Below are 22,339 nucleotides of genomic sequence, written 5' to 3'. Positions count from 1 at the left end.
CTATTCGTCTCTTACCTTTAGACGTGGTCTCCGCTGCGCCGTTCCTTAGAAATACCGATTTTTACCGGCATGCAAATGAGTTCTCTCGCAGCGATGGGGGTGGGCCCCAGCGCTCAAACAGCGATGAGGGCGTTCCCACCGCTGCCAGAGAATTGTCTCCAGCGCCACCTCCTTCTTCGTCCGCAGCGTCATCTTCAATGTCTTCTTCCGGCGCAGGCTCATAACTTCTAGCAGAGCAGACTGTGCAGGCGCACAGGCCACGGGAAAATGGCCGCTAACAATACTGTGCAAGCGGCCATTTTCCCATGGCCTGTACGCCTGCGCAGTCTATTCTGCTCAAGGTTTGATGCCTAGAAGTTACGAGCCTACGTCGGAAGAAGACACTGAAGATGATGCTGTGGACGAAGAAGGAGGCGGCGCTTGAGACAATTCTCTGGCAGCGGTGGGGACGCCCACATCGCTGTTTGCAGCTTTGCAAAAAGAAAAAAAAAAATCAGTATTTATTTATTTTTTATTTCCAGTATCGTTTATTTTTTTGCATACTTTTTATTCGTACCTTTTTGGGAAATGCCTATTGTATTGATTGTTTTTTATCTACTTTTCTAGAGGAGGTGAAGCAACAAAAAAAACCCCCAAAATTGCAGTTTGGCTCTTTTGATTTATTTCCCGCTACTGGGTTCACCATATGGGCAAAATATTTCTCGAAGTTTTTGTACACAGGGATACCTAATATGAATGGGTTTCACTTTTTTTTTCTTTCTTTTTTTTTAACTTTTTATTTTTAAGACCCCAAGGGGTCTTACCACTAGTTCAATACACTGCCATGTAGCCATACAATGCCACGAGCATTCTAATTGCAAGACTGGTCGCTTTCAATAGACTCGTCATACTAATGGATCTCTGGACCCAGATCTCTATCCTAGGGTTGGCAGTCCACCTCATGATAGCAGGTGGTGAATGGCCTCCCTAACCACCAGGTCTCATTTTGACCCATGTTCAATTGGGAACCTATAATCTAGAGAGGACTTACCAAGGCAGATTTAATATACCGTATATACTCGAGTATAAGCCGAATTTTTCAGCACAGTTTTTGTGCTGAAAAAGCCCCCTTCGGCTTATACTCGAGTCAATAAGTTTTCCCAGGTTTTTTTGGTAAAATTAGGGGCCTCGGCTTATATTCGGGTCGGCTTATACTCGAGTATATACGATACTGTTTATTAGAGGTGAGTGGTGACTACCACCTATAGTGAATGGTGTGTTCTCTGCATATAGGTGATGAGATGAGTGTGATCTCTACAGAACAAAAGGTGTCACCGTATTATTAGGCTTAGGGACCAAAGTGAAAACTATAGAATGTTTTAAGGTTTTTTTAGATATAATGACAAGGAAAATAAACTTTCTTCTTTGAAAGAATATTTTTAGCTTAAAAATGTAAACAGTAGGACCGGCCATATTTTAACTTCAGGACCAACTTTTTCATTTTTATTAATTTTTGCATTCACAGAGCCATATGGGGCGTTCTGTCTTGCAGAAAAAGTTGTAGTTTATGTGCTTTCTTCTTCTTTTTTTTTTTTTTTTGATAAAGGACTTTTAATAACCATAATTTTTTAATTAGATAATACACTGTCTACCAATACGTATTTGGACACCCAGTAAAGTTCTGCGGAGGTGGAGTTATGGTCTGGGCGTGTGTCTCCTGGGATGGACCCTTGGTCCCAGTGCATGGTAAACTCAACCCCAACGCCTGTTGCACTATTTTAGATATCAGTGTGCTTCCTACATTATGGCGGTTCTATGGGTCAGACCAAAGTTACTTCCAGGATGACAACGCCAGCTGTCATGTAGTGAGGTCTACGAGATCTACCATGGCTTGGTACAGTGACAATCAGGCTAAACGACTGCACTGACCTGCCCAGAGCCCAGACTTGAACCCTATCAAGCACCTCTTGGACAAGTTGGATCGCCGAACTAAGGGGTGCAGCAGCCGTCCAAAATCAGTGAAAGAACTTACCTGTCTTCTCCAAGCCGAATGGAATAAAATACCACTAGCCGTCATACAAGGACTTGTGGAAAGCCCCGGAGGGTTGAGGATGTAATTGCCACTCGTGCCGCTTGGACCACAGGTGTCCAAATACTTATTGATAGACAGTGTATAGGAATGCTTACAGTAATATGCATAGACGCTTCTTAGGATATACCACTAGTATTCACCCAATCCCATCTGTTGCACAGTAGTCCACCATGGTCTCTCGGCAAACTGACGCCTGTTGACTCTTACATTGGTGTGCAGGAAGCGGTTAAATCGTCGCCCCATTACAGAAATTTATTGCCTATTGCTAAGCGTTCCACCGCCCCAGCTGCGTAAATAATTGCAGCATTTCCTTGCGCCACCATGGAAACTGTTGGTTCATGTTATGGTGCAAACATTTGCTTAGTGAGTTACATCACATTTGGGATCATCCCTATAAGAGGTTGGTGTGCGCTGTAGATTACAGAATGAACAAAGGAGGTTGAGATGGGAAAATCCAAGTTTATAGATTCTTGTTATTCTTTCCTGGAGCAGAATAGACATTCCTCAAATACAACCGTCCAGATTTTCACTTAATTCCTTTGTTTTACTATCAAACCTCACAACTAATTTATAGGGATGAAAGTAAAGAGGGTCTGGTTTTATCTCAGTGACGACAATCACGTGCACCTCGATGGAAAAGGGGCGAAAAAAGATTTTGTACACAATGTTACATCCTGATACAAAATCACATGTCTATGGTGATCCAAATTGAGTAGGTATTGGTACAAAATGTTTGGGTATGGAAGATATATGTGGCTGTTTACGTGAAAAGGGCCCAGATCGTCGATACTAATTATAGAGAAAATAGTCCAAAACATTTGGGTAAAAAAAAATCACAATTTTGTTTTATGCAAAAATTTTATTTAAAAATATGTCAAGTTTACAAATTTGTTGAGACTTTTAAGAATTTGTACACTTTTGGTGCAGATTTCGTTAGAATTAAAATGACAAATTAAATCGACGATCTGGGCCCTTTTCACGTAAACAGCCACATATGTATATATACTAGCCTCTGTCCGCGAGGTGGTGGGCGCTCCATCAATGGAAATCTTCAAGCGGAATCTGGATAAACATATAGCTGGGATGATTTAGGAAAACCTGCACTCGCAGGGGGTTGGACCCGATGGCCCTTGAGGTCCCTTCCAACTCTACCATAAGAAATAAAGAAATAAGACTTTGTCGGCGGCTTGTTGGCGTCGATGATCCGCCTATATTTAGGAAATAGCTGCCGTCGATGGTTTGCCTGCTCCGGCATTTCAGCAGCTGTTAAGCTGTCCTGGTGCTGAACTTGTTTCTCACACCGTGCCTGTGATTGTTCCGGCATCTCAGCACCTCGCTGGGATACCATATTAATAAGCGTGTTCTTGGCGTTGATAATCCGAATGCTCCGGCGTTTCGGCAGCTCTCAAGCTGACCTGCCGCTGAACTTGTTTCTTGCACTGTCCCTGGGATTGTTCCGGCATCTCAGCACCTCACTGGAACGTCATATAATAAGCGTGTTGTTGGTGTTGATGATCCGCCTTCTCTGGCGTTTCGGCAGCTGTTAAGCTGGCCTGCCGCTAAACTCGTTCATGGCACTGTGCCCATGATTGTTCTGGCATTTCAGCAGCTCACTGGGACGCCATATAATGAGTGTTTTGGGTTTTTTTTTAAATGTAGATTGTGAACCCCATATGGAGATCACAATGTACTTTTTTTTTTTTCGCCCTATCAGTATGTCTTTTTTTTTTTTGAATATGGGATGGAAATCCATGCAAACATGGGGAGGACATACAAACTCCTTGCAGATGGTTTTTTGCCCTTGGTGGGATTTGAACACCAGGACTCCAGTGCTGCAAGGCTGCAGTGCTAACCACTGAGCCACCGTGTGGCCCCTCATATAATGATCGTTTTGTTGGAGTTGATTATCCGCATTCTCCAGCGTTTCAGCAGCTCTCAAGCTGGCCTGCTGCTGAACTTGGTTCTTGCACTCTGCCTGGGATTGTTTCGGCATCTCAGCACCTCGCTGGGACACCATATAATGAGTGTGTTGTTGACGTCGATGATTCCCCTCAGCTGTGCTTGAGGAGAACTCTGTGACTTCTGGCTACTTTTATAGCTCTCTTTGTTTGCAACAAATTAGATTCTGTTTATCCAGGCATGTTAAAAATTGCCAATATTTGTCAGCACTGGAGCAGATCAGATAATATGCAAATGTGTCTACACACTGAGGGTTAAGTGTGTTTACACAAGGAGATAACAGCCCTGGCTGAGATAAGGTGGCAGCTAAGAGATGTTTAATATAGTATGTGAACATAAATTCATAACAGTCATGAAACCATATCATTTACCAGGATAAAAATAGCCTATGTTTTAATCAAGGTTACAATCCATCTATGTGCCAAATTTCATTTAAATCGGTTGAGTTGTTTTTGTGTGATTTAGGAACAAACACAAAAACATCCAAACTTATTGTTTCTCCATTTACCAAAGTCCTTTAAAGCACAAGAGAATGAGTATCCCAGAGCTAACAATTTGGGACAATGCCTCTCTGCTGTTCTTTGCCTGTCTTTATCCTCAGTGGACAACCCCTTTTATTATATGAAATCTCACTAATTTAGGTCATTTTTAGTAGATTTAGTTTTTTATTTAGAAGTAAACACCTTTATTTCTCTTCGCCTAGTGCTGTACAGGGAACTGCCCCGGCTGTGATCAGCAATGTGGACGCACCCTGGGATGTCGGAATCACAAGTGCCCCTCCGTGTGCCACAGAGGTAAGAGTATGAAGTTGTGTATGTATGAAACTGCTTTTCCAATATTTAGGATTTTTTAAGGTAATTCAAGTATTCTTCAATAAATTGCAATATGCACTAGACTCACAAGACAACAGGACAGACCACATGTCTTTGTACTTTGGAAAAAATAAAGAAAGCTCTTAACCTTAGCCTTACTGTTATAAATAATCTTTTCCAAATACATAGCCATCCAGTGCATATTGGGGATAGGCAGTAGATTGTCAGGCACCAACCATACTGTTTTTTTTGGTTCGCATAGATGAGCCTTTATTGCTGTGCATAAAGGAGGAGATGTATGGGACACTGATGTCCTAGCTCTAGATTCCTTGGCTTCATACTGTCCAAAGCTCTTCCGAGGCGGTTCCAATGCTCCGCTCCATTCTGATATTTATAGAACATGTGTCCTATCCTGCTCCTCATCCGCATACTCAGTTGTGTGTGTAAGGCCTTACCAAATTATTCATTGCTTGGTGCTGGGACAGGATCGGTCATCAAACTATTCAGCTTAGTATGGAGACAGGTCCGCTCTCCTATAGTACAAACCAGTATTGTGCCGTTTGGCTGGTAGAAGATCATGCACACAATATACTGGAAGCATAGCTTATCAGTCCGTTATAGTCACTGAGACCAAGGTAGGGATGCTTTCGCCTAGAAGAAAACTGGCGTGAGTTATACCTGACGTCTATGTTGATCTATGTTGGCTTTCTAGTGGTATATAAAAGTGGCCACCATACAGGCGCTCATGCCCAACTCCCACAAGCGTCAGTTCAATTTACCTATCAATATATTTTTGGCATGTGGGATGAAGCCCATGCAAACACAGAGAGAATATAGAAACTCCATACAGATGATGTCTATGGTGGTAATCATACCCAGGACCCCAGCGATGGAGACACTGTGTAGTAGCTCCATGTACGGTGTCGTGCAGGATGGACATCCTCCGTCCTTACTGTTCTGCTATGTCGTGACGTGCGGTGTACTGCACCTGCATTGGTTGCTGCTGGACTTTCTTCCTAAATTCTGTATCCCCAAGGGACACATCAAAGTGTTGTTGGCAAAACCTTGGCTATACGACTAGTGAAGCCTGAATTCTTCTCCAGGATGGAGCCTTCCTAACCTTGTGAAGGGCATGCTTGTCCTGCCGGACGTTCTCTGTAATAGATGTGGTCACTAATGACTGTTGTGTAGACGGAAGCCAGCCTTGAATATAGCATGTGTTACCCTATTACCTGCAGGCCGGCCTAGGGGAGCCCCCATTAGTATTTCATGTGGTTTTCTCTAAGCAGTGTTTATGAGTGTCAGACTTCAGGTTCGACCCCCTCCCCATTTAGGTATCGGCTTGTTAACACATTTAGTTTGCTGGATCTGTTAGTACGGCACAAACCATAACAAGACAAATCAAGAATTTATGCAACAGCCAAAATTTTATGGTCCTAATCATAAAAGCAACATTGATTTTACTCATTTCTTTGAAGCTAACTTGAGACTAAAATAACACTCTGCCCTTATTTATGGGGCTGTCATGGTGGAATGCCTGGCACTGTGTATCGTGATCACTTGAAAGGTTAGAAGACTCTTTAGGAGGCTTTCTGTGCTGCGTGCTTTCATTTACATCTCGGAGGCGATACAACTAAGAATGGGATCCCTTCTAAAGGTCTCAAGGATGAGCGCCCTGATAAGTAACCACATGAAAGTCTCCGCACCCTTGTGATATTTGTCCGAAATTGCCTTCCTTAGAGTTCAATTACTGACATTCTGCTAATCTGATTAAGACGTGCAAAGTGATCGGATGAAGGAGAGGAAGAAATGGCAGATTTTGCATGAAGCTTTAGAATTATGCAGAGCAGGTAGGGTACAAGGAATGGACAGGATCAGGCCAAAACTTCATGAAATTGCCGACTTAGAAGGATCGTCTCATCATATACAACCCTTCTTATAAGATCATAAACATGGATGGCTTCGGACCCCCCCCCCCCCCCCAAACAACTGGTTAAGGCTATGCTCACCTCTGTGTGTCTCTGTTCCGAAAATAACATCCAGATCGATCATATGATGGGAGCCAGCCGTGTCAGATTGCCCCCGTTGACTATAATAAGAGATTGATCAGCTTTGTACACCTGTTTTCTGGCGTACAAGGCCTAAAAAGGTTCAAAATTTTTCCCCCAGGGGCCACACGGTGGCTCATTGGGTAGCGCTGCAGCCTTGCAACGGTGGAGTCCTGGTGTTCAAATCCTGCCATGGGCAAAAAAAACTTCTGCAAGGAGTTTGTATGTTCTCCCTGTGTTTGCATGGATTTCCATCCCATATTCCAAAAAAGACATACTGATAGGGAAAAAATCTGTGTGGGCTCACAATCTACATTTAAAAAAAAAAAAAAATTCTCCCCCAATCTTTGCAACTTTTTTCATTTTGCACCAATCTCATCACTTTCCTCCAAGGGGTTGCAGCATCTTGTACGCTGGACCCCATTTACACTCATTTATGACAGTTGGTTGGTGTCAGTGGTCCCTGAAATCTATGCCAGCTGCAAGCTGGAGTATAACAAGGTGCACGGTGTGTCTGATATATGAGGAGGAACCCTTTATCAGGTCAGGGGATTTAAAGATCCAGCCCCATTGAGTTTCCATCTCCTTGTCTGAATAATATGAGTGCCTTGTGTTACAGGACGGCTATTCAGATGACTGGCTGTCCATGTGATGCATTGCAGGGGTTGATGAGAGGTTGATGGATTCCAAGGTACCCTTTTGACCATAATGGGATTTAACGGGTATCTGTTGATTTTTCCGTGATTCCGCCAGACAAAGTCCTGCTTGTAGGACTGTTTTTTTTTTTGTCCTCTTTGCCCGAGGCTCCAGTAGGACACTGACACGGATGTGAACATAGACGTACTGATTTTCCTGGCATTCTAAGGCTAAGAGCTGAAAACTAAATAGATTTCATTGTGATATTCCGGTTCCCTTCTGGATAAGTAAAATAAGCCTTATTATTAGACTTTACTTACAGCTGATTTAGAAATTTATTTGATTTTTTTTGTGTATTCAGTGGAAATCCTCTGTAGTTGATGGAATTTTTTTTACAGATAGGAAGAGAACTATAATTCATTTATGCTTTTTAAAGGGCTGGATATACTGAACATTATATTCTTTGTTATTACAGGAAGCTGCTATCCGTGTCCTGAGACAGTTGATGTGAAATGCAACTGTGGGAAAACTGTCCTTACTGTTCCCTGTGGGAGAGAACGTAGCACCAAGCCTCCCCGCTGTAAGGAGCTATGCAGGTATGTTAACCCTTTCCCGACATCCGCCGTACTAGAACGGCGCATTTCGGGTGTTTAACTAGGGCGGCTGCCGTAGCCGCCGGGTGTCTACTGTTTTACACAGTAGACACCCAGCGCTAATGCCTCCGATCAGTCCCCGGACCGATTGGAGGCATTAACCCCTCCGGAGCCTTGGTCAAAGGCCATTTTCCTGGCGGCGCATGGGTGCCGCCATTTTGCCCGTGATCGCCGGCACCTGGAGCAAGCTCCAGGGCCGATGTCACGTTTCCATGACAGCTGGGAGCCTTGTAAAGGCTTCCGGCCGGTCTGCAGTCTCTTTCTTTTGCAGGCTGGGCTATGCAGCCTGCAAAAGAAATGATGATTTTTTACAATGCATTAGCGTTCTAATGCATTGCATTAGTGATCAGACCCCCTGGGGTTCAAGACCCTAGGGGGTCTAATAAATGCAAAGAAAAAAATAATTAAAAAAGTAAAAAAAATATACAATTTTTTAAAAAGTATTAAAAATTCAAATCACCCCCCTTTCCCTAGAACACATATAAAAGTAGTTAAATACTGTGAAACACATACATGTTAGGTATCCCTGTGTCCAAAATCGCCCGCTCTACAAATCTATAAAAATATTTTTCCTGTTCGGTAAACGCCGTAGCGGGAAAAATAGTCAAAAGTGCCAAACTGCTGTTTTTTCACTGTTTTGATTCTGATAAAAATTTTAATAAAAAGTGATCAAAGCAATAGCATTTCCCAAAATGGTAGAACTACAAAGTACACCCGGCCCTGCAAAAAAAGACGCCCTATGCATCCCCGTACACGGATGTATAAAAAAGTTACGGCTGTCAGAATATGGCGACTTTTAGAAAAAAAAATTTTTTAACACAGGTTTGGATTTTTTTTTTTAAGGGGTTAAAATGTAAATAAAACCATATAAATTTGGTATCCCTGGAACCGTACCGAAACACAGAATACAGGGGACATGTCATCTTGGCTGCACAGTGAACGCCGTAAAACCGAAGCCCGTAAGAATGTCGCAGAAATGCATTTTTTCTTCAAATCCACCCCATTCTGAATTTTGTTCCAGCTTCCCAGTACATTATACAGAATAATTAATGGCGGCATCATGAAGAAAAATTTGTCCCGCAAAGATTAAGACCTCATATGGCTCTGAGAGGGGAGAAATAAAAAAGTTATGGGGTTTAGAAGGAGGGGAGTCAAAAACGAAAATCAAAAAATGCCATAGGAGGGAAGGGGTTAAAGGCCTTCATGGGGCCACATCACTATGTAGTATATAGTCACTATGCACGGATTATAACGGAGAATATTGTAACATGCTGTTACAGAGGTTTTTTTGAGATCCTAAAACCATGCCCAGAGGGAGAAAACTGCATAATATAACATTAAAGCCTCTGTATCTCTGCACCAGTAGACCCTAATAGACATTGTGTACCTTGTCTTGCACTATGAGATCCCATGCTGTACCCTTCACAAGCCATGCCTTTAATGGTCCTATTGGCAAGTGGCGATGTCATTACAGCAGCAAGGTAAACCGAGTCCAGTAGAAGGGCGGTTCTAGAGCTGTGGGGGATTTAAAGGGTGAGCATCATTTTTTTAGGATCTCAGCCTCTTCCAAAGGGTTATGCAGGGTAAAATACCGGGGTATTCCCTCGACTGGATAGCCGGTGATATCACAGAGAGTCAGGAGACAGCTCGCACAGACTTCCAACACATATACGTATTTGCATTAAAGCTTATCCTGTGCAAGAAATTCACTGGTAAGCCTTCTTTTTCCATGCATGGCCCCTTTAAATAAATTTATATATCATGACTTTATCATGTCTATATTTGTTACTGATTAATTTTATCAATATGCTTTTCTGGGATTTATTTTGTCTTGATTTAGTCACCCATCTACTTGTCACCATGAGGTCAGAGAGCGACACAGATGCCATTTTGGTCCTTGCCCACCCTGTCGACAGTCTTGTCAGAAAACTTTACAGAAGTGTGGTCACCTGTGCCCGGAGTCTTGCCATGATGAAGCTCTTGTTAAACAGAAAGGCTTGGTAAGACCTAAATCTGGAGAAAGAAATCTTTGTGTCCTCTATCATGTACATGACCCCGGTAGCCAATCAGACGCCTCAGTGGCCATGTGCTATACATGCAGGCGTCTCCACTGAGGCCATTGATTCACTGCAGCATGTCATTACTGCAGGGGAATAAGCAAAATTCAGCGTGGACCTCTAAAGTATTTTATCATCATTTCATTTTTTCTAAAACTGATACAACCTTTTCTAACATAGTGGTTCTGCAAGTGCAAAAAATGGGCTGTCCTTTTAACAATATGTTTTCTTTGTTAGCCTCAGCCTGCTGGTCCATGGGAACAATCTTCTGAACCCGCCTATATCCAGAAAGCATTGCCATGTCCTCCCTGCAAGGTCCCCATGCCTATGTAAGTACCAAGCTCTAGTGTTAGCCATATACAATAGAGATATCTGAGGTGAGTGACTGTACAGCGCTCTGCTGTCGCTTGTACAAACGCCACTTGGTTTAGACAAGAACCAGGCACCCCCATTCATGTGAACAGTGTGGGGCTCAGACCCCCAACGGTCTACAACTTCTTCCTTCTTCTTCTGCGATAGTCTTGGGTCAAAACCCGCCTGCCATGACCATCGCGGTCGCGGCTTCCCCCTCTGGAGTTGACTCAAATGAATGGGCCGAGTGTGGACGTTGTTGCCGCCAGGCAGAATCTGCCTGAAGAAAGGGCAGCTCGCGCCTTTTTTCCGCTAGCGGCAACATGCTTCTAGCGGAAAAAAGAACGCTACTGGTCTCCATAGACCACCATTGTATGGAGGCGGATTTTGAGGCGAAATACGCTGTCAAAATCCACCTCCTTGCCCCCGTGTGAACTAGCCCTTTTAAAGGGTTTATGTCACAAATACTACTCATCATGTATCTATAGCATAGAGCAGTGATGGTGAAACTTTTATAGACAGAGTGCCCAAACTGCAACCCGAAACCCACCAATTTTTTATTTTTTTTTATGTAGATTGTGAGCCCACATAGAGCTCACAATGTACATTTTTTTCCCTATCAGTATGTCTTTTTGGAATATGGGATGGAAATCCATGCAAACACGGGGAGAACATACAGACTCCTTGCAGATGGTTTTTTGCCCTTGGTGGGATTTGAACACCAGGACCCAGCGCTGCAAGGCTGCAGTGCTAACCACTGAGTCACCGTGTGGCCCCTGTCGAAACCCACCAATTTATCGCAAAGCGACAATACAGCAATTTAACCTTAATGCTATATGGATACACAATTGCGGACAATTATAGACTTGCAAAATACAGTCGTATAAATAGGGCTTTACAGAGCTTGCTATGATACAATGTTCACTATTTACATCGCACAGGATCTGCAATAAACACGTCTGCTATAAAACAGATATTGTGCGATATAAGTAATGAGAGACCCCCACACAGTACAATCTTCTCCACAATCATCCCCACACAGAAAATCTGATGCAAAGCGGCCCCCACACAGTATAATCTGTTCCACAGATGAGTGCCCGCGGAGAGGGCTCTAAATGCTACTTCTGGCACGTGTGCCATAGTATCGCCACCACAAGGATAAATTGCTGATCATTGCTGAGACCCCCACCAGTACTAAGAGCGTGAGGTGTTTTACCCCTATTTTGAGTACAGCCATGGTGAAGGCAACCCTGCTGGATTCAGATGTACCCCCAACTCCCATTCTCTGTAGATACATTCACAAAGGGGGTAAAACTTCTCCTTCTCAGGATTGGTGGGGTTCTCACTGGTCAGACTCCCACCGATCAGTAAGTTATCCTCCTCCTTTCCTATAGATAGAGGATGAATATTTTTGTGACACCAGGACTGAATATATGTAGTAGTAACTAGCCAGTCAGAAAATAATTGAAGTAATAAAATAAATGTGACATAACGTATATACTCGAGTATGAGCCGAATTTTTCAGCACAGTTTGCTTAACTTGGCTTATACTCGAGTCAATAAGTTTTCCCAGTTTTTTTGTGGTAAAATTAGGGACTTCGGCTTATATTCAGGTCGGCTTATACTCGAGTATATACGGTAATATAAAAATAATTCCGACTATTTTATGTTACATTGTATCTTATTGCTGCCGTTCTGTGTGGGATCCCTCAGTCCAGGCCTGTCTATCCTTTCCCTTGTCTGGGTTATGCCTGTTCTTTCTATTAGGCTACACATTGGGGATTGGTTTTGGTGAGACACGGCTTCACATTACATTCATATCCTTCACATGCCTTTATTGCTTCCTCTTTAGGATGATGCTTTATGATGATGAGATGTCTGGCTGTCTTTCAGTGACAGCCGGGACATGACTTTGGCTTGTGATTTATTATTTCCAGATGCCGTCTGTGTTCTTCTGTTTGTGTTGATCGGCGGCGTCAGAAAGGCATGCTGCTTTTACGTAGTTGCGTACGTTTTTTTGATGAAGGACATGATCGTAAATATTCATTTGTATAATAAAGTTAATGGATCTCCCTGACCGATCCCTCTTTTGTTCTGTGGAGCAGATGAGTTGATCATGTTACGTACATGAGGGTCTGGTGGATTCTCTCATTTGCATTAGTGTACACCGTAGTTGACACATAGTTCACGTTTCATTACTGTGTATTAACCCCTTCATGTATCAAATTTAGTGAAGGGCGTGTCGTAGATTTGCTAGGAAACATGTCTATGGAATTCAATTATTTGGAAAATGTATAACATTCAAGTATAACTTTTTCTGCCGTTCACTTTTCATAAGGCGGAAGGTTTTTTTTTTATTCAGAGAGATTTAATAAGGTTAAACTAAATATAGATATAACATTTTCTTTACATATTATTGGAGGTTCACGTTACCATTATTAATGGCCATTGCTCTCATCCGATATTAAGTGACAAAGCTCTTTCGGCCACACTTCAGGATATTCTGTAGGATAGCAAGAATATGGTGGTCCTCAGGACTATGTTCGGGCCTCAGCACTCTGTTCGGTACGCGGCACACTGTTCGGTATGCAGCACGAGGTTCGGTCCGCAGCACTATGTTCGGTCCACAGCACTATGTTCGGTCCGCAGCACTATGTTCGGTCCTCAGCACTATGTTCGGTCCTCAGCACTATGTTCGTTCCGCAGCACTATGTTCGTTCCGCAGCACTATGTTCGTTCCGCAGCACTATGTTCGGTCCGCAGCACTATGTTCGGTCCTCAGCACTATGTTCGGTCCTCAGCACTGTGTTCGTTCCGCAGCACTATGTTCGGTCCTCAGCACTATGTTCGGTCCTCAGCACTATGTTCGGTCCTCAGCACTATGTTCGGTCCTCAGCACTATGTTCGGTCCTCAGCACTGTGTTCGTTCCGCAGCATTATGTTCGGTCCTCAGCACTATGTTCGGTCCTCAGCACTATGTTCGGTCCTCAGCACTATGTTCGGTCCGCAGCACTATGTTCGGTCCGCAGCACTATGTTCGGTCCGCAGCACTATGTTCGGTCCGCAGCACTATGTTCGGTCCGCAGCACTATGTTCGGTCCGCAGCACTATGTTCGGTCCGCAGCACTATGTTCGGTCCGCAGCACTATGTTCGGTCCGCAGCACTATGTTCGGTCCGCAGCACTATGTTCGGTCCGCAGCACTATGTTCGGTCCGCAGCACTATGTTCGGTCCGCAGCACTATGTTCGGTCCGCAGCACTATGTTCGGTCCGCAGCACTATGTTCGGTCCGCAGCACTATGTTCGGTCCGCAGCACTATGTTCGGTCCGCAGCACTATGTTCGGTCCGCAGCACTATGTTCGGTCCGCAGCACTATGTTCGGTCCTCAGCACTATGTTCGGTCCGCAGCACTATGTTTGTTTGGTCCGCAGCACTATGTTTGGTCCGCAGCACTATGTTTGGTCCGCAGCACTATGTTTGGTCCTCAGCACTATGTTCGGTCCTCAGCACTATGTTCGGTCCGCAGCACTATGTTCGGTCCGCAGCACTATGTTCGGTCCTCAGCACTATGTTCGGTCCTCAGCACTATGTTCGGTCCTCAGCACTATGTTCGTTCCGCAGCACTATGTTCACCTTTCAACAACAGTATACATTCTATATAATAATAAAATCTAAATACAGAGTTTAATAACTTTATACGCTTGTGAACATGCTTCATAATTTATCTCATGATGACCGATCCTTAGCTATGGCCTGCAGTATAATCCAGAGCAGCATTCACAACGCAGCTCATTTTGTACAGTTTCGCTGCAGTCCTATCATGCAGCGAGCTGTTTCGCTGGTCATACACTTTACATGTTAGACCTTTTTAGTGCACAGCTATGTCCCAGCATTCCCTCTCATGTATACGCTTAGGCCAGTCAGCCAGGAGTGCATGTTATCAGGCCTAGAGAGAGGGGAACAAACAGCTTCCAGACTCCAATGACGCCACTTTCACATTGAGGATACAAAGACATGTTCTATACATCGGGACTTGCCACTTATGGTATCGAGCCTAGATTTATAATGGAAGGTAACAGAATCTTACCGGGGAACGTGCGATAACCAGTATGGCACCACCACCATACTTTCATTGTCTATCAGATAAACCAACTGGTTGACTTACGCCTGGTTCACACTAGGGCTGTTGGGGAACCTGAACAATGGAGAGGTGAACTGCTAAAAAGTGGGGTCCATTGGGTGTCGGTCATTTTTTTAACCTGAAAGCAGTGGAGGAAAACGTTCTCCTTGCAGGATATTCACTTTGACAATTTCCAGCAGACTCTTGCATTAAGTCTATGACGCAGATGTGAACTTCGCCTTAAGTTGGCCATCTTTGGATAGCTGTTGGCCACATGTTTGTTCAAAAAACAACTATTGCTCCCGCTCCCTTCTCTCCAAGTCACATGCACACTTGGCTCCCCTGTATATGTATGAGCATGTGTGCCAGACACCTTCCTCCTTAATGTACAAAAGAAGAGATCTTGAGATAGTGCCAGTCACGTCCGGTCAGGGAGGAGATGCTCTAATGCAGTACAGCACCCTCAATCCTATACAAATAGGTTCCATCTGTAAGTCCTGACTGCTGCTAAATCTATTACCTGCTGCTGATCAGCTAGAGCCGAGCTGCGGATACGGTGGAGATATTTATTAGCCATCATTTATCGGTAGACTCTGCTTTCAATTACTGTATGACATGTGTAACGTCTTTATTAATATCTTGGAAAGCAGATCTAATAGTATCTGCAGATATGTAATGGGCATATGTGTGTATAAAGATACGTTACATGCGTTGTTTGTTATATCCTGATGCCTTGTTGCGTTAGTTGGCGACTGACAACCGGACCATGGTGTGTGCAGTGCCGAGTGATGCTGCTATGACACTGTTACACCCGGTTCCATCAGAAGATCAGAACAACAGACAGGTAGACAGCTACAAGAGTCTGACGGACCCCATGATCATGTTTCATACCGTTTAGCAGATCCCTTTAATGGTTACTAAAAAACACATGGCCATCCATTTACATATGTATTAAAGTTTTTAAAAAAATAAATTACCGTATATACTCGAGTATAAGCCGACCTGAATATAAGCCGAGGCTCCTAATTTTACCACAAAAATCTGGGAAAACTTATTGACTCGAGTATAAGCCGAGGGGGGGAAATGCAGCAGCTACTGGGAAATATCAAAAATGGTCGGATTTTTTGGGTGCAGGGGAAGGGGAGGGGGTGTTTTGGTTGTCTGTCTGCCCCTTCCCTGAGCTTGAGGACTGGGGTTTTTCCCCCCACTTGGAATTCAGCCTGGCTGACTATAGGGGATCTGCAGTGCTCCTATTAACCCCTTCCCGACGGAACAGGAGCACTGCAGATCCCCTATATTCAGTAGACACAGGGATACCTAATGTGTTTGTGTATCACAGTCATTTTCTACTTTTATATGTATTCTAGGGAAAGGAGGGATTTACAATGTTTATTTACTTTATTTTTTTATTATATTTTTTTAAAGCTTTTTTTTTTTTTTTTTTTAAACTATTTTATGGGAGATTCTATACATTACTATTGCGGCTGGTCATAGACCCCCCCCCTCCCCCCCAAAAAATAAAAAAAAATAATTTCTTTTTTTTTTTTTTGCTGACTCGAGTATAAGCCGAGGGGGGCTATTTCAGCACAAAAACTGTGCTGAAAAATTTGGCTTATATTCGAGTATATAAAAATTTTATTCTTTTTGAAGGACACAAAAACATAACATACCATACTTTTGTTTTGTTTTTTTTACATGGATTTCTATGTAAACGGATGGTCATCTGTCTTTGTCTAATTTTTTTTTTGCATTTGTCAAATTGAGCCTTACTGATCTATTGTGACACTTAGAAAGAGAAAACGACTTTTAAGCAGCTAACTTGTGGTGTGAAAAGAGTCTATTACTTTTGTTGCTTTTTTCTCACCAAATCAAAAAGTGCCCTAATTATTATTATTTTTTTTTTCCTTTAGGGAATGTCTTGGGAAACATGAGGTAAGTACATACCTACACAACCTTGAGCTCAAGCTGTACATTTTCGTGTGTGTCAATATGAATGCTATTTATCATATGTATATCTCAGACAGTTGTAAAAAACAATTTCAGAAACCACCATGATGCCGTCCATATAGTCAAAGGTTATTCCTTCTTTTTGGCTGTCCAATATAAGTCTATGGGGATACGTCAGCGTTTTCTGCAAGTAAATCTGACAAGCTGCATTTTTCAAAACCGATACAGTTTTAGGGCCCATTCACACTACGGATACGCTGCCTGATTCTGAACGTTAAAACACGTTCAGAATCAGCGCGTATAAAGCAGATCCCATTCATTTCAATGGGAGCCGGCATACGAGTGCTCCCCATTGAAATGAATGGGCTGCTTTTTTCACTATGAGCGCGCCCATTGAAGTGAATGGGAAGCGCTCGCGTGTACGGCTCGGAATGAGCCGAGCGCTGGGCCCCTTCACACGGCGAGCCGTACACGCGAGCACTTCCCATTCACTTCAATGGGAGCGCTCGTAGTGAAAAAAGCAGCCCATTCATTTCAATGGGGAGCACTCGTATGCCGGCTCCCATAGAAATGAATGGGATCTGCTTTATACGCCGCTGATTCTGAACGTGTTTTAACATTCAGAATCAGGCAGCGTATCAGTAGTGTGAATGCACCCTTATACAAACTTTTGGGACTGTAAAATGCAGCACCATTTTCCGCTGCCTTTCCTCAACATGTGGCCATAGTCTTCAGATCCAGGGTTGATTCCCCAATACTCATGTTATTATTATTATTTATTATTATTATTATTATTATGTTTTATTATTTTATTTTATTTATTATTATTATGTTATGCAATTGCTTTCTTCGTAGCAGCGATTCTAGCATTGCTTAAAGGGGTTTTCAGATCTTCCTCTTACACCGGTTTGCCTGCTGTCTTTTCTTCTCACTTCCTGTATTTTTCAACAATCTGATGAGCGGCTTTGACTGTTTGATGAACAGGGCACTAGATATAGACATTACCTTTACTATGAGAATCAATTATTATCATTACTGGAATCTATTATAAATGCAGATCAAATAATACGCACAGTAAATGTCTATTACATTACACAGGTTTGTATAGAACACTTACCTTCTTCTACAAAGAATGGACTCAGTGTTATCCTTAAACACTGGGAGGAATAATCTCACATAGCAGTCCAACAAAACAACATCGCTAAAGCAATGTATATAGGAAAAACTCTTGCATTTCCATAAACTAGCAGTGTAGATAGGATCCTTGACATGGGGATACCCCTTTAACTTTACTTAGGAGAGACTATCAAGCTATTAAAGACATATCAGAAAATCAAACTAGGTAGGGTTTCTATATACTTCACTGAAGGTCATCTGTCCACTGACATTAAAGGCTGCAATGATAGAACCCACCAAGACCCCTCAGGCACCCGGCTCTAGATCTTATCTCCACAGACGCTTTAGTATAGGCTTTGACGTTAATCCTCTCTCATGCCCTCTGTTCTGTTATTTCGCTCTTAGTAAGCCTACTGTGAATTTTTGGCAATATACGAGACATCACCAGATTTTTCTGAACCACATTTTCTGAAGGCTTAATTGTCCACTTAGTTGTTTTTTTCCTTCCCATTGCTGGATTGGGCTAGCGTATTGTATGAGAAGATAAGTGATTATTATTATCGGTAGTCCTAAGTAATTCACGTTAACAAATCAAATGACCATGTGGAATACATTTCAGATGTTTATGCAATATAAGAAATATTCCTTTGTTTGCCACGAGTTAGATATTTGTGTAGTGTGACTTGTGAAAGAGGATATTGTACACTTCTCAGGTTATACAAAATTCCCATGATGGGAATTTCAATCATAGACTGACAGCACAGCCGTATCCATTGTATTCAGTTATTACGTATAGCATGGACAGCGAGTGGCCTATAGAGGGCAGTATGTGGAATATTCAATATGCAGATAACTGGGCAGCACACAGGACTTTATTAACACAAACGTGTATATATATCCTATCCTGTCGTATGGATGTTTGCGGGTTTGGATGTTTGTTCCTCAATCACAACCAAACGGCTGAACGGATTGAGGTGAGATTTCCCACATACCTAGATATTCATGAGGAAGGAAACATAGGCTACATATTAGGTCCCACACACCACCGGAATCCCGCCCGCCACCGGCGAAAGTTGTCTCCGGCTCCGCTGCAGGACCTGAGATGACGTCATTGCAGCTCTTACAGCAGAGCTCCTATTGGCTGGCTGCAGTCTGGGGGCGGGCCGCAGGGGATGCCGCGCGGCCCGATATGTTGCTGGCATTGCGTGAGCGGCACCAGTGTCCAAGTCTGCGCCGTTAAACATGGCGGCTGCTCGCGTCCCCAGCAGCAGAGCGGTGACAGCATAGGTTGTGGTCGCACACCCACACCTTCGGAGGACACGCACACCTGCCCGCGTCCTTGCCGTCCGGAGGTACAGACACTGGAGAGTCCGCGCCACGCGTACTTCTGCACCACCTGTTCGGTGAGTACAGTGGGCTCTTCGCCCCCCAGCCTGGCCGAGACGCCCTGTAGCGGGCTCCGGGTACGGGTAGTCGGCTGTGAGGGTTGGGTGCTTTGACAGTGCATGGGATTGAAGGTGAGGGGGGTTTTTGGTTGAGGGGACGGGGGTTGGGGGTTAGGATGGGGGGTGGGGGTACAAAGAGGTGGGTGCTGGGTTCAGGGGTGGACCCTCAAGGGAACTGTGGTAGGGGCCCCAGCGGGGGCGTTTGTGCGGGTTGAACCGGCTGGGGCCATTGTCACGCACGGCGGAGGAGGGCCGGTGAGGCGCGCGGACAGCAGTGGCGGCGGCGGGTGAGGCACATGGACCCGTGAGCGCCTGCAGGGGAAGGGGGCCAGGTGTGTTGAGGAGCGTCGGCCCACGGGTGCACTGGAGGTGGATCGCGCTGGGAGGGAGGGGGTCGTGGACAAAGTCACGGGTAATGCTAATATATGTGTGTGTTTATTCTATAGTCTCCATCCAGCCCTAGCAATTTTGGATGATTGTTTTGTTACTCTGCTTTGTTCCTTTGTGCTCTGTTATTCCTCCTAAAATTTATGAAGAAATTGAAATCGGGTGTTGTTATTACCCCGATGAAGAAAGGGCAGGGGACTCTATACATTCATTTGACAGTGTGAGAGAGTGCTTCCCCCAGCTAGTTACACCAAACTCATTTCATCAAGTTCAAAGGGTGCATTCTCATGGTGCAGTTGGGTGTACAAAAACAGCAATAGGAAAAACAGTTTTGATGCGTTTTTGGTGAACTTTTTTTTAAAAAATTTACCCATTTATTCAAAATGTCTTACCTGTAAGATCAAAACTTTTTTCTGGTGCAATTTTAACTGTACCATGTGATTGTACCTAAAAGGTGTTTCCTTGACTAGGAAAGGCGCCCCTGATATGAGATAAGACAATCCTTTAATAGTCCCACAATGGGGAAATTTCAGTGTGTTACAGCAGCATAGTAATACAGATACAGGATAATACACAGTAATATATTACAGAAGGAGACACACATATGCTGAGAAGAGAAGATAGGAGATAAAATAGTAGGAGTCATAGCAGCTAAAGAAAATAAAAAAAAAAGATGACTTCAGGATCATTTAGTTCTCTGCGGAGTGATCTTCGCTGAAAGAGTAGGTGCAGTTTTGTCATTCTGAAACAAATAAGGATTGTCTATATTTTTAATTTTTTTTAAATGGATGACTAGGTCCTACATGCAGGATTTTTTTGTCCACAATTGTAGACTGATTTAATGACGAAGCAAATGGGTCATTGGTACCCTCAGGTTTGGTTACAACTGCTGCTTGGTGCCATCTGTAGCTACACTCTATCTATCTAAAAGATATAGCGTATGTCGTGGAGACTTATTTTAACTTGTCAATAGGGTTGAGCGATCGTGTTCGGAAAAAATCGGATTCTGATCGGCGATTGAGAAAAATTCACGATCGTGATCGGAATCCCGAACACAATCTTTTTAGGTGGGATCGAGATCGGTGATCATTTCCCACAATGCTTTGCTAGCTAGTCTCCCATTCATTCTAATGGGAGACTAGCTAACATCTCTAGTAGCTACTTACCTGAAGAGATGGCTGGTCCAGTGCCCGGTGTTCTCGTTCTTCTTCGCCTTGCTGTCCCCGCCTCCCAGGTTAGGAGAGTGTGGGCGGGTACTGGGAGGGAAGACGTCACGGCCCCACCCTGTTTCCGCCCACACTCTCCTAAGCTACAAGCCCCGCCTTCCTATCTCTTAAAACACTAACTTGGGAGGCGGGGGGCAGCTAGGCAAAGAAGACCAAGAACACCGAGCACCGGACAAGCCATCTCTGCAGGTAAGTGGACACCAGGGGGGACTAAGTAGCCAGAGGATTAAAAAAAAATCCTCTGGCTACTTAGTGATTAAAAAAAATCACTACAGTGTGGATTCTAACAATTAAAGCGTTCAATTGTTAGATTCCATGCTGTATAGTGAATAGGATTGCTTTTAAAATCTGATCTCCGATTAGTAAAAAAAAATCCTATTGACTTGCATTGGGATCGGAATTGAGATCGAGATCGGGTTCGAATGAAAAATTATCGGAAATCGGATTTCAAAATCGATCCTGAAAAGTCAAGATCGGCTCAACCCTACTTGTCAATAGAAAAGGTTAAGTTCCCAGTTAATATGTAACAGAAATACAAGGACTCTATCTAACTGGCTTGGTATTGCTTTCCTTTAGGTCAGTCTCTTACCATGTCATGCTGCTGGTCCTTTCTCTTGTAAAAGACCATGTGGACGTCTTCTGCCTTGTGGCAATCACACTTGTGTAAGAGAATGCCATAAAGTCACCGAGGATAATGGCAACAAGGAGAAGGTGAGAGTTGCTGTATAATAATCCAAGTATCACATCTTATCACGCTATGTACTGATATGAGTGCAGATGGTGAAAAGTGCTAAGAAAGCATGGCTGCTTTATGTTACCTTTTATGAAGATTGCTGACTGAGCCAAACTGGGACATTGCTGCATTATACTCGAGTATAAGCCGAATATTTCAGCACAGTTTTTGTGCTGTAAAAGTCCCCCTCGGCTTATACTCGAGTCAAGCAAAAAAAAAAAAATCTGCAGTGCTCCTGTTCCGTCGTGAAGGGGTTAATAGGAGCACTGCAGATACCCTATATTCAGCCAGACTTAATTCCGAAACTGGGCAGGAGACGGAAACCTGCAGTCAGTTCATTTGAATGTGTTTGGAAACTGTCCGGCCATGAGCGCTGGTGATCGTTTTATGCTCTCCGCGGCAAAACCGTTGTTTTTTTTTTTTAACCAGACACAGAGTCGGACATGCAGGTCTTTGTGTCCGGTTAAAAAAACCAAAAAAACTGTTTCGCTGCGGAGAGCACAAAACGCTCCCCGGCACTCACGGATGGACACAGTCTGTCGGGTTTCCGTCTTCTGTCTGCAGAAACCCGACAGACGGAGATCAGGCGCAGATGTGAACGAGCCCTAAGGGGAAACGTTACATACTTTGCACTATTATTCATCATTAGTGAGTCTTACACTCTATCATAAGATTACACACACACACACATATATATGTGATTTTTTTTGCGAACATTTTCCAATGGCTTAAAATAAAAGTAGAAATACCTTACCAATCCACTGCTGCTTCCATGTC

General features: G+C 43.6%; 1 protein-coding gene across 2 annotated transcripts in view; it reads left to right on the top strand.

The window, feature by feature from the left end:
• The window catches only part of NFXL1 (nuclear transcription factor, X-box binding like 1), a 74,223-nt gene that overhangs the window by 25,605 nt on the left and 26,279 nt on the right, over positions 1–22,339 (top strand). For both annotated transcript variants that reach the window (XM_075261528.1, XM_075261521.1), the window contains exons 12-17: positions 4,734–4,824; positions 8,002–8,122; positions 10,020–10,179; positions 10,474–10,565; positions 16,619–16,640; positions 21,406–21,540. In XM_075261528.1, the coding sequence (XP_075117629.1) occupies positions 4,734–4,824; positions 8,002–8,122; positions 10,020–10,179; positions 10,474–10,565; positions 16,619–16,640; positions 21,406–21,540 (621 nt within the window). The remainder of the gene's footprint in view (positions 1–4,733; positions 4,825–8,001; positions 8,123–10,019; positions 10,180–10,473; positions 10,566–16,618; positions 16,641–21,405; positions 21,541–22,339) is intronic.

This window comes from Leptodactylus fuscus, chromosome 1, assembly GCF_031893055.1.
Source record: "Leptodactylus fuscus isolate aLepFus1 chromosome 1, aLepFus1.hap2, whole genome shotgun sequence".
NCBI lineage: Eukaryota > Metazoa > Chordata > Amphibia > Anura > Leptodactylidae > Leptodactylus > Leptodactylus fuscus.
Note: the sequence above shows the minus strand (reverse complement) of the source record. Positions and strands in the feature narration are given on the sequence as shown.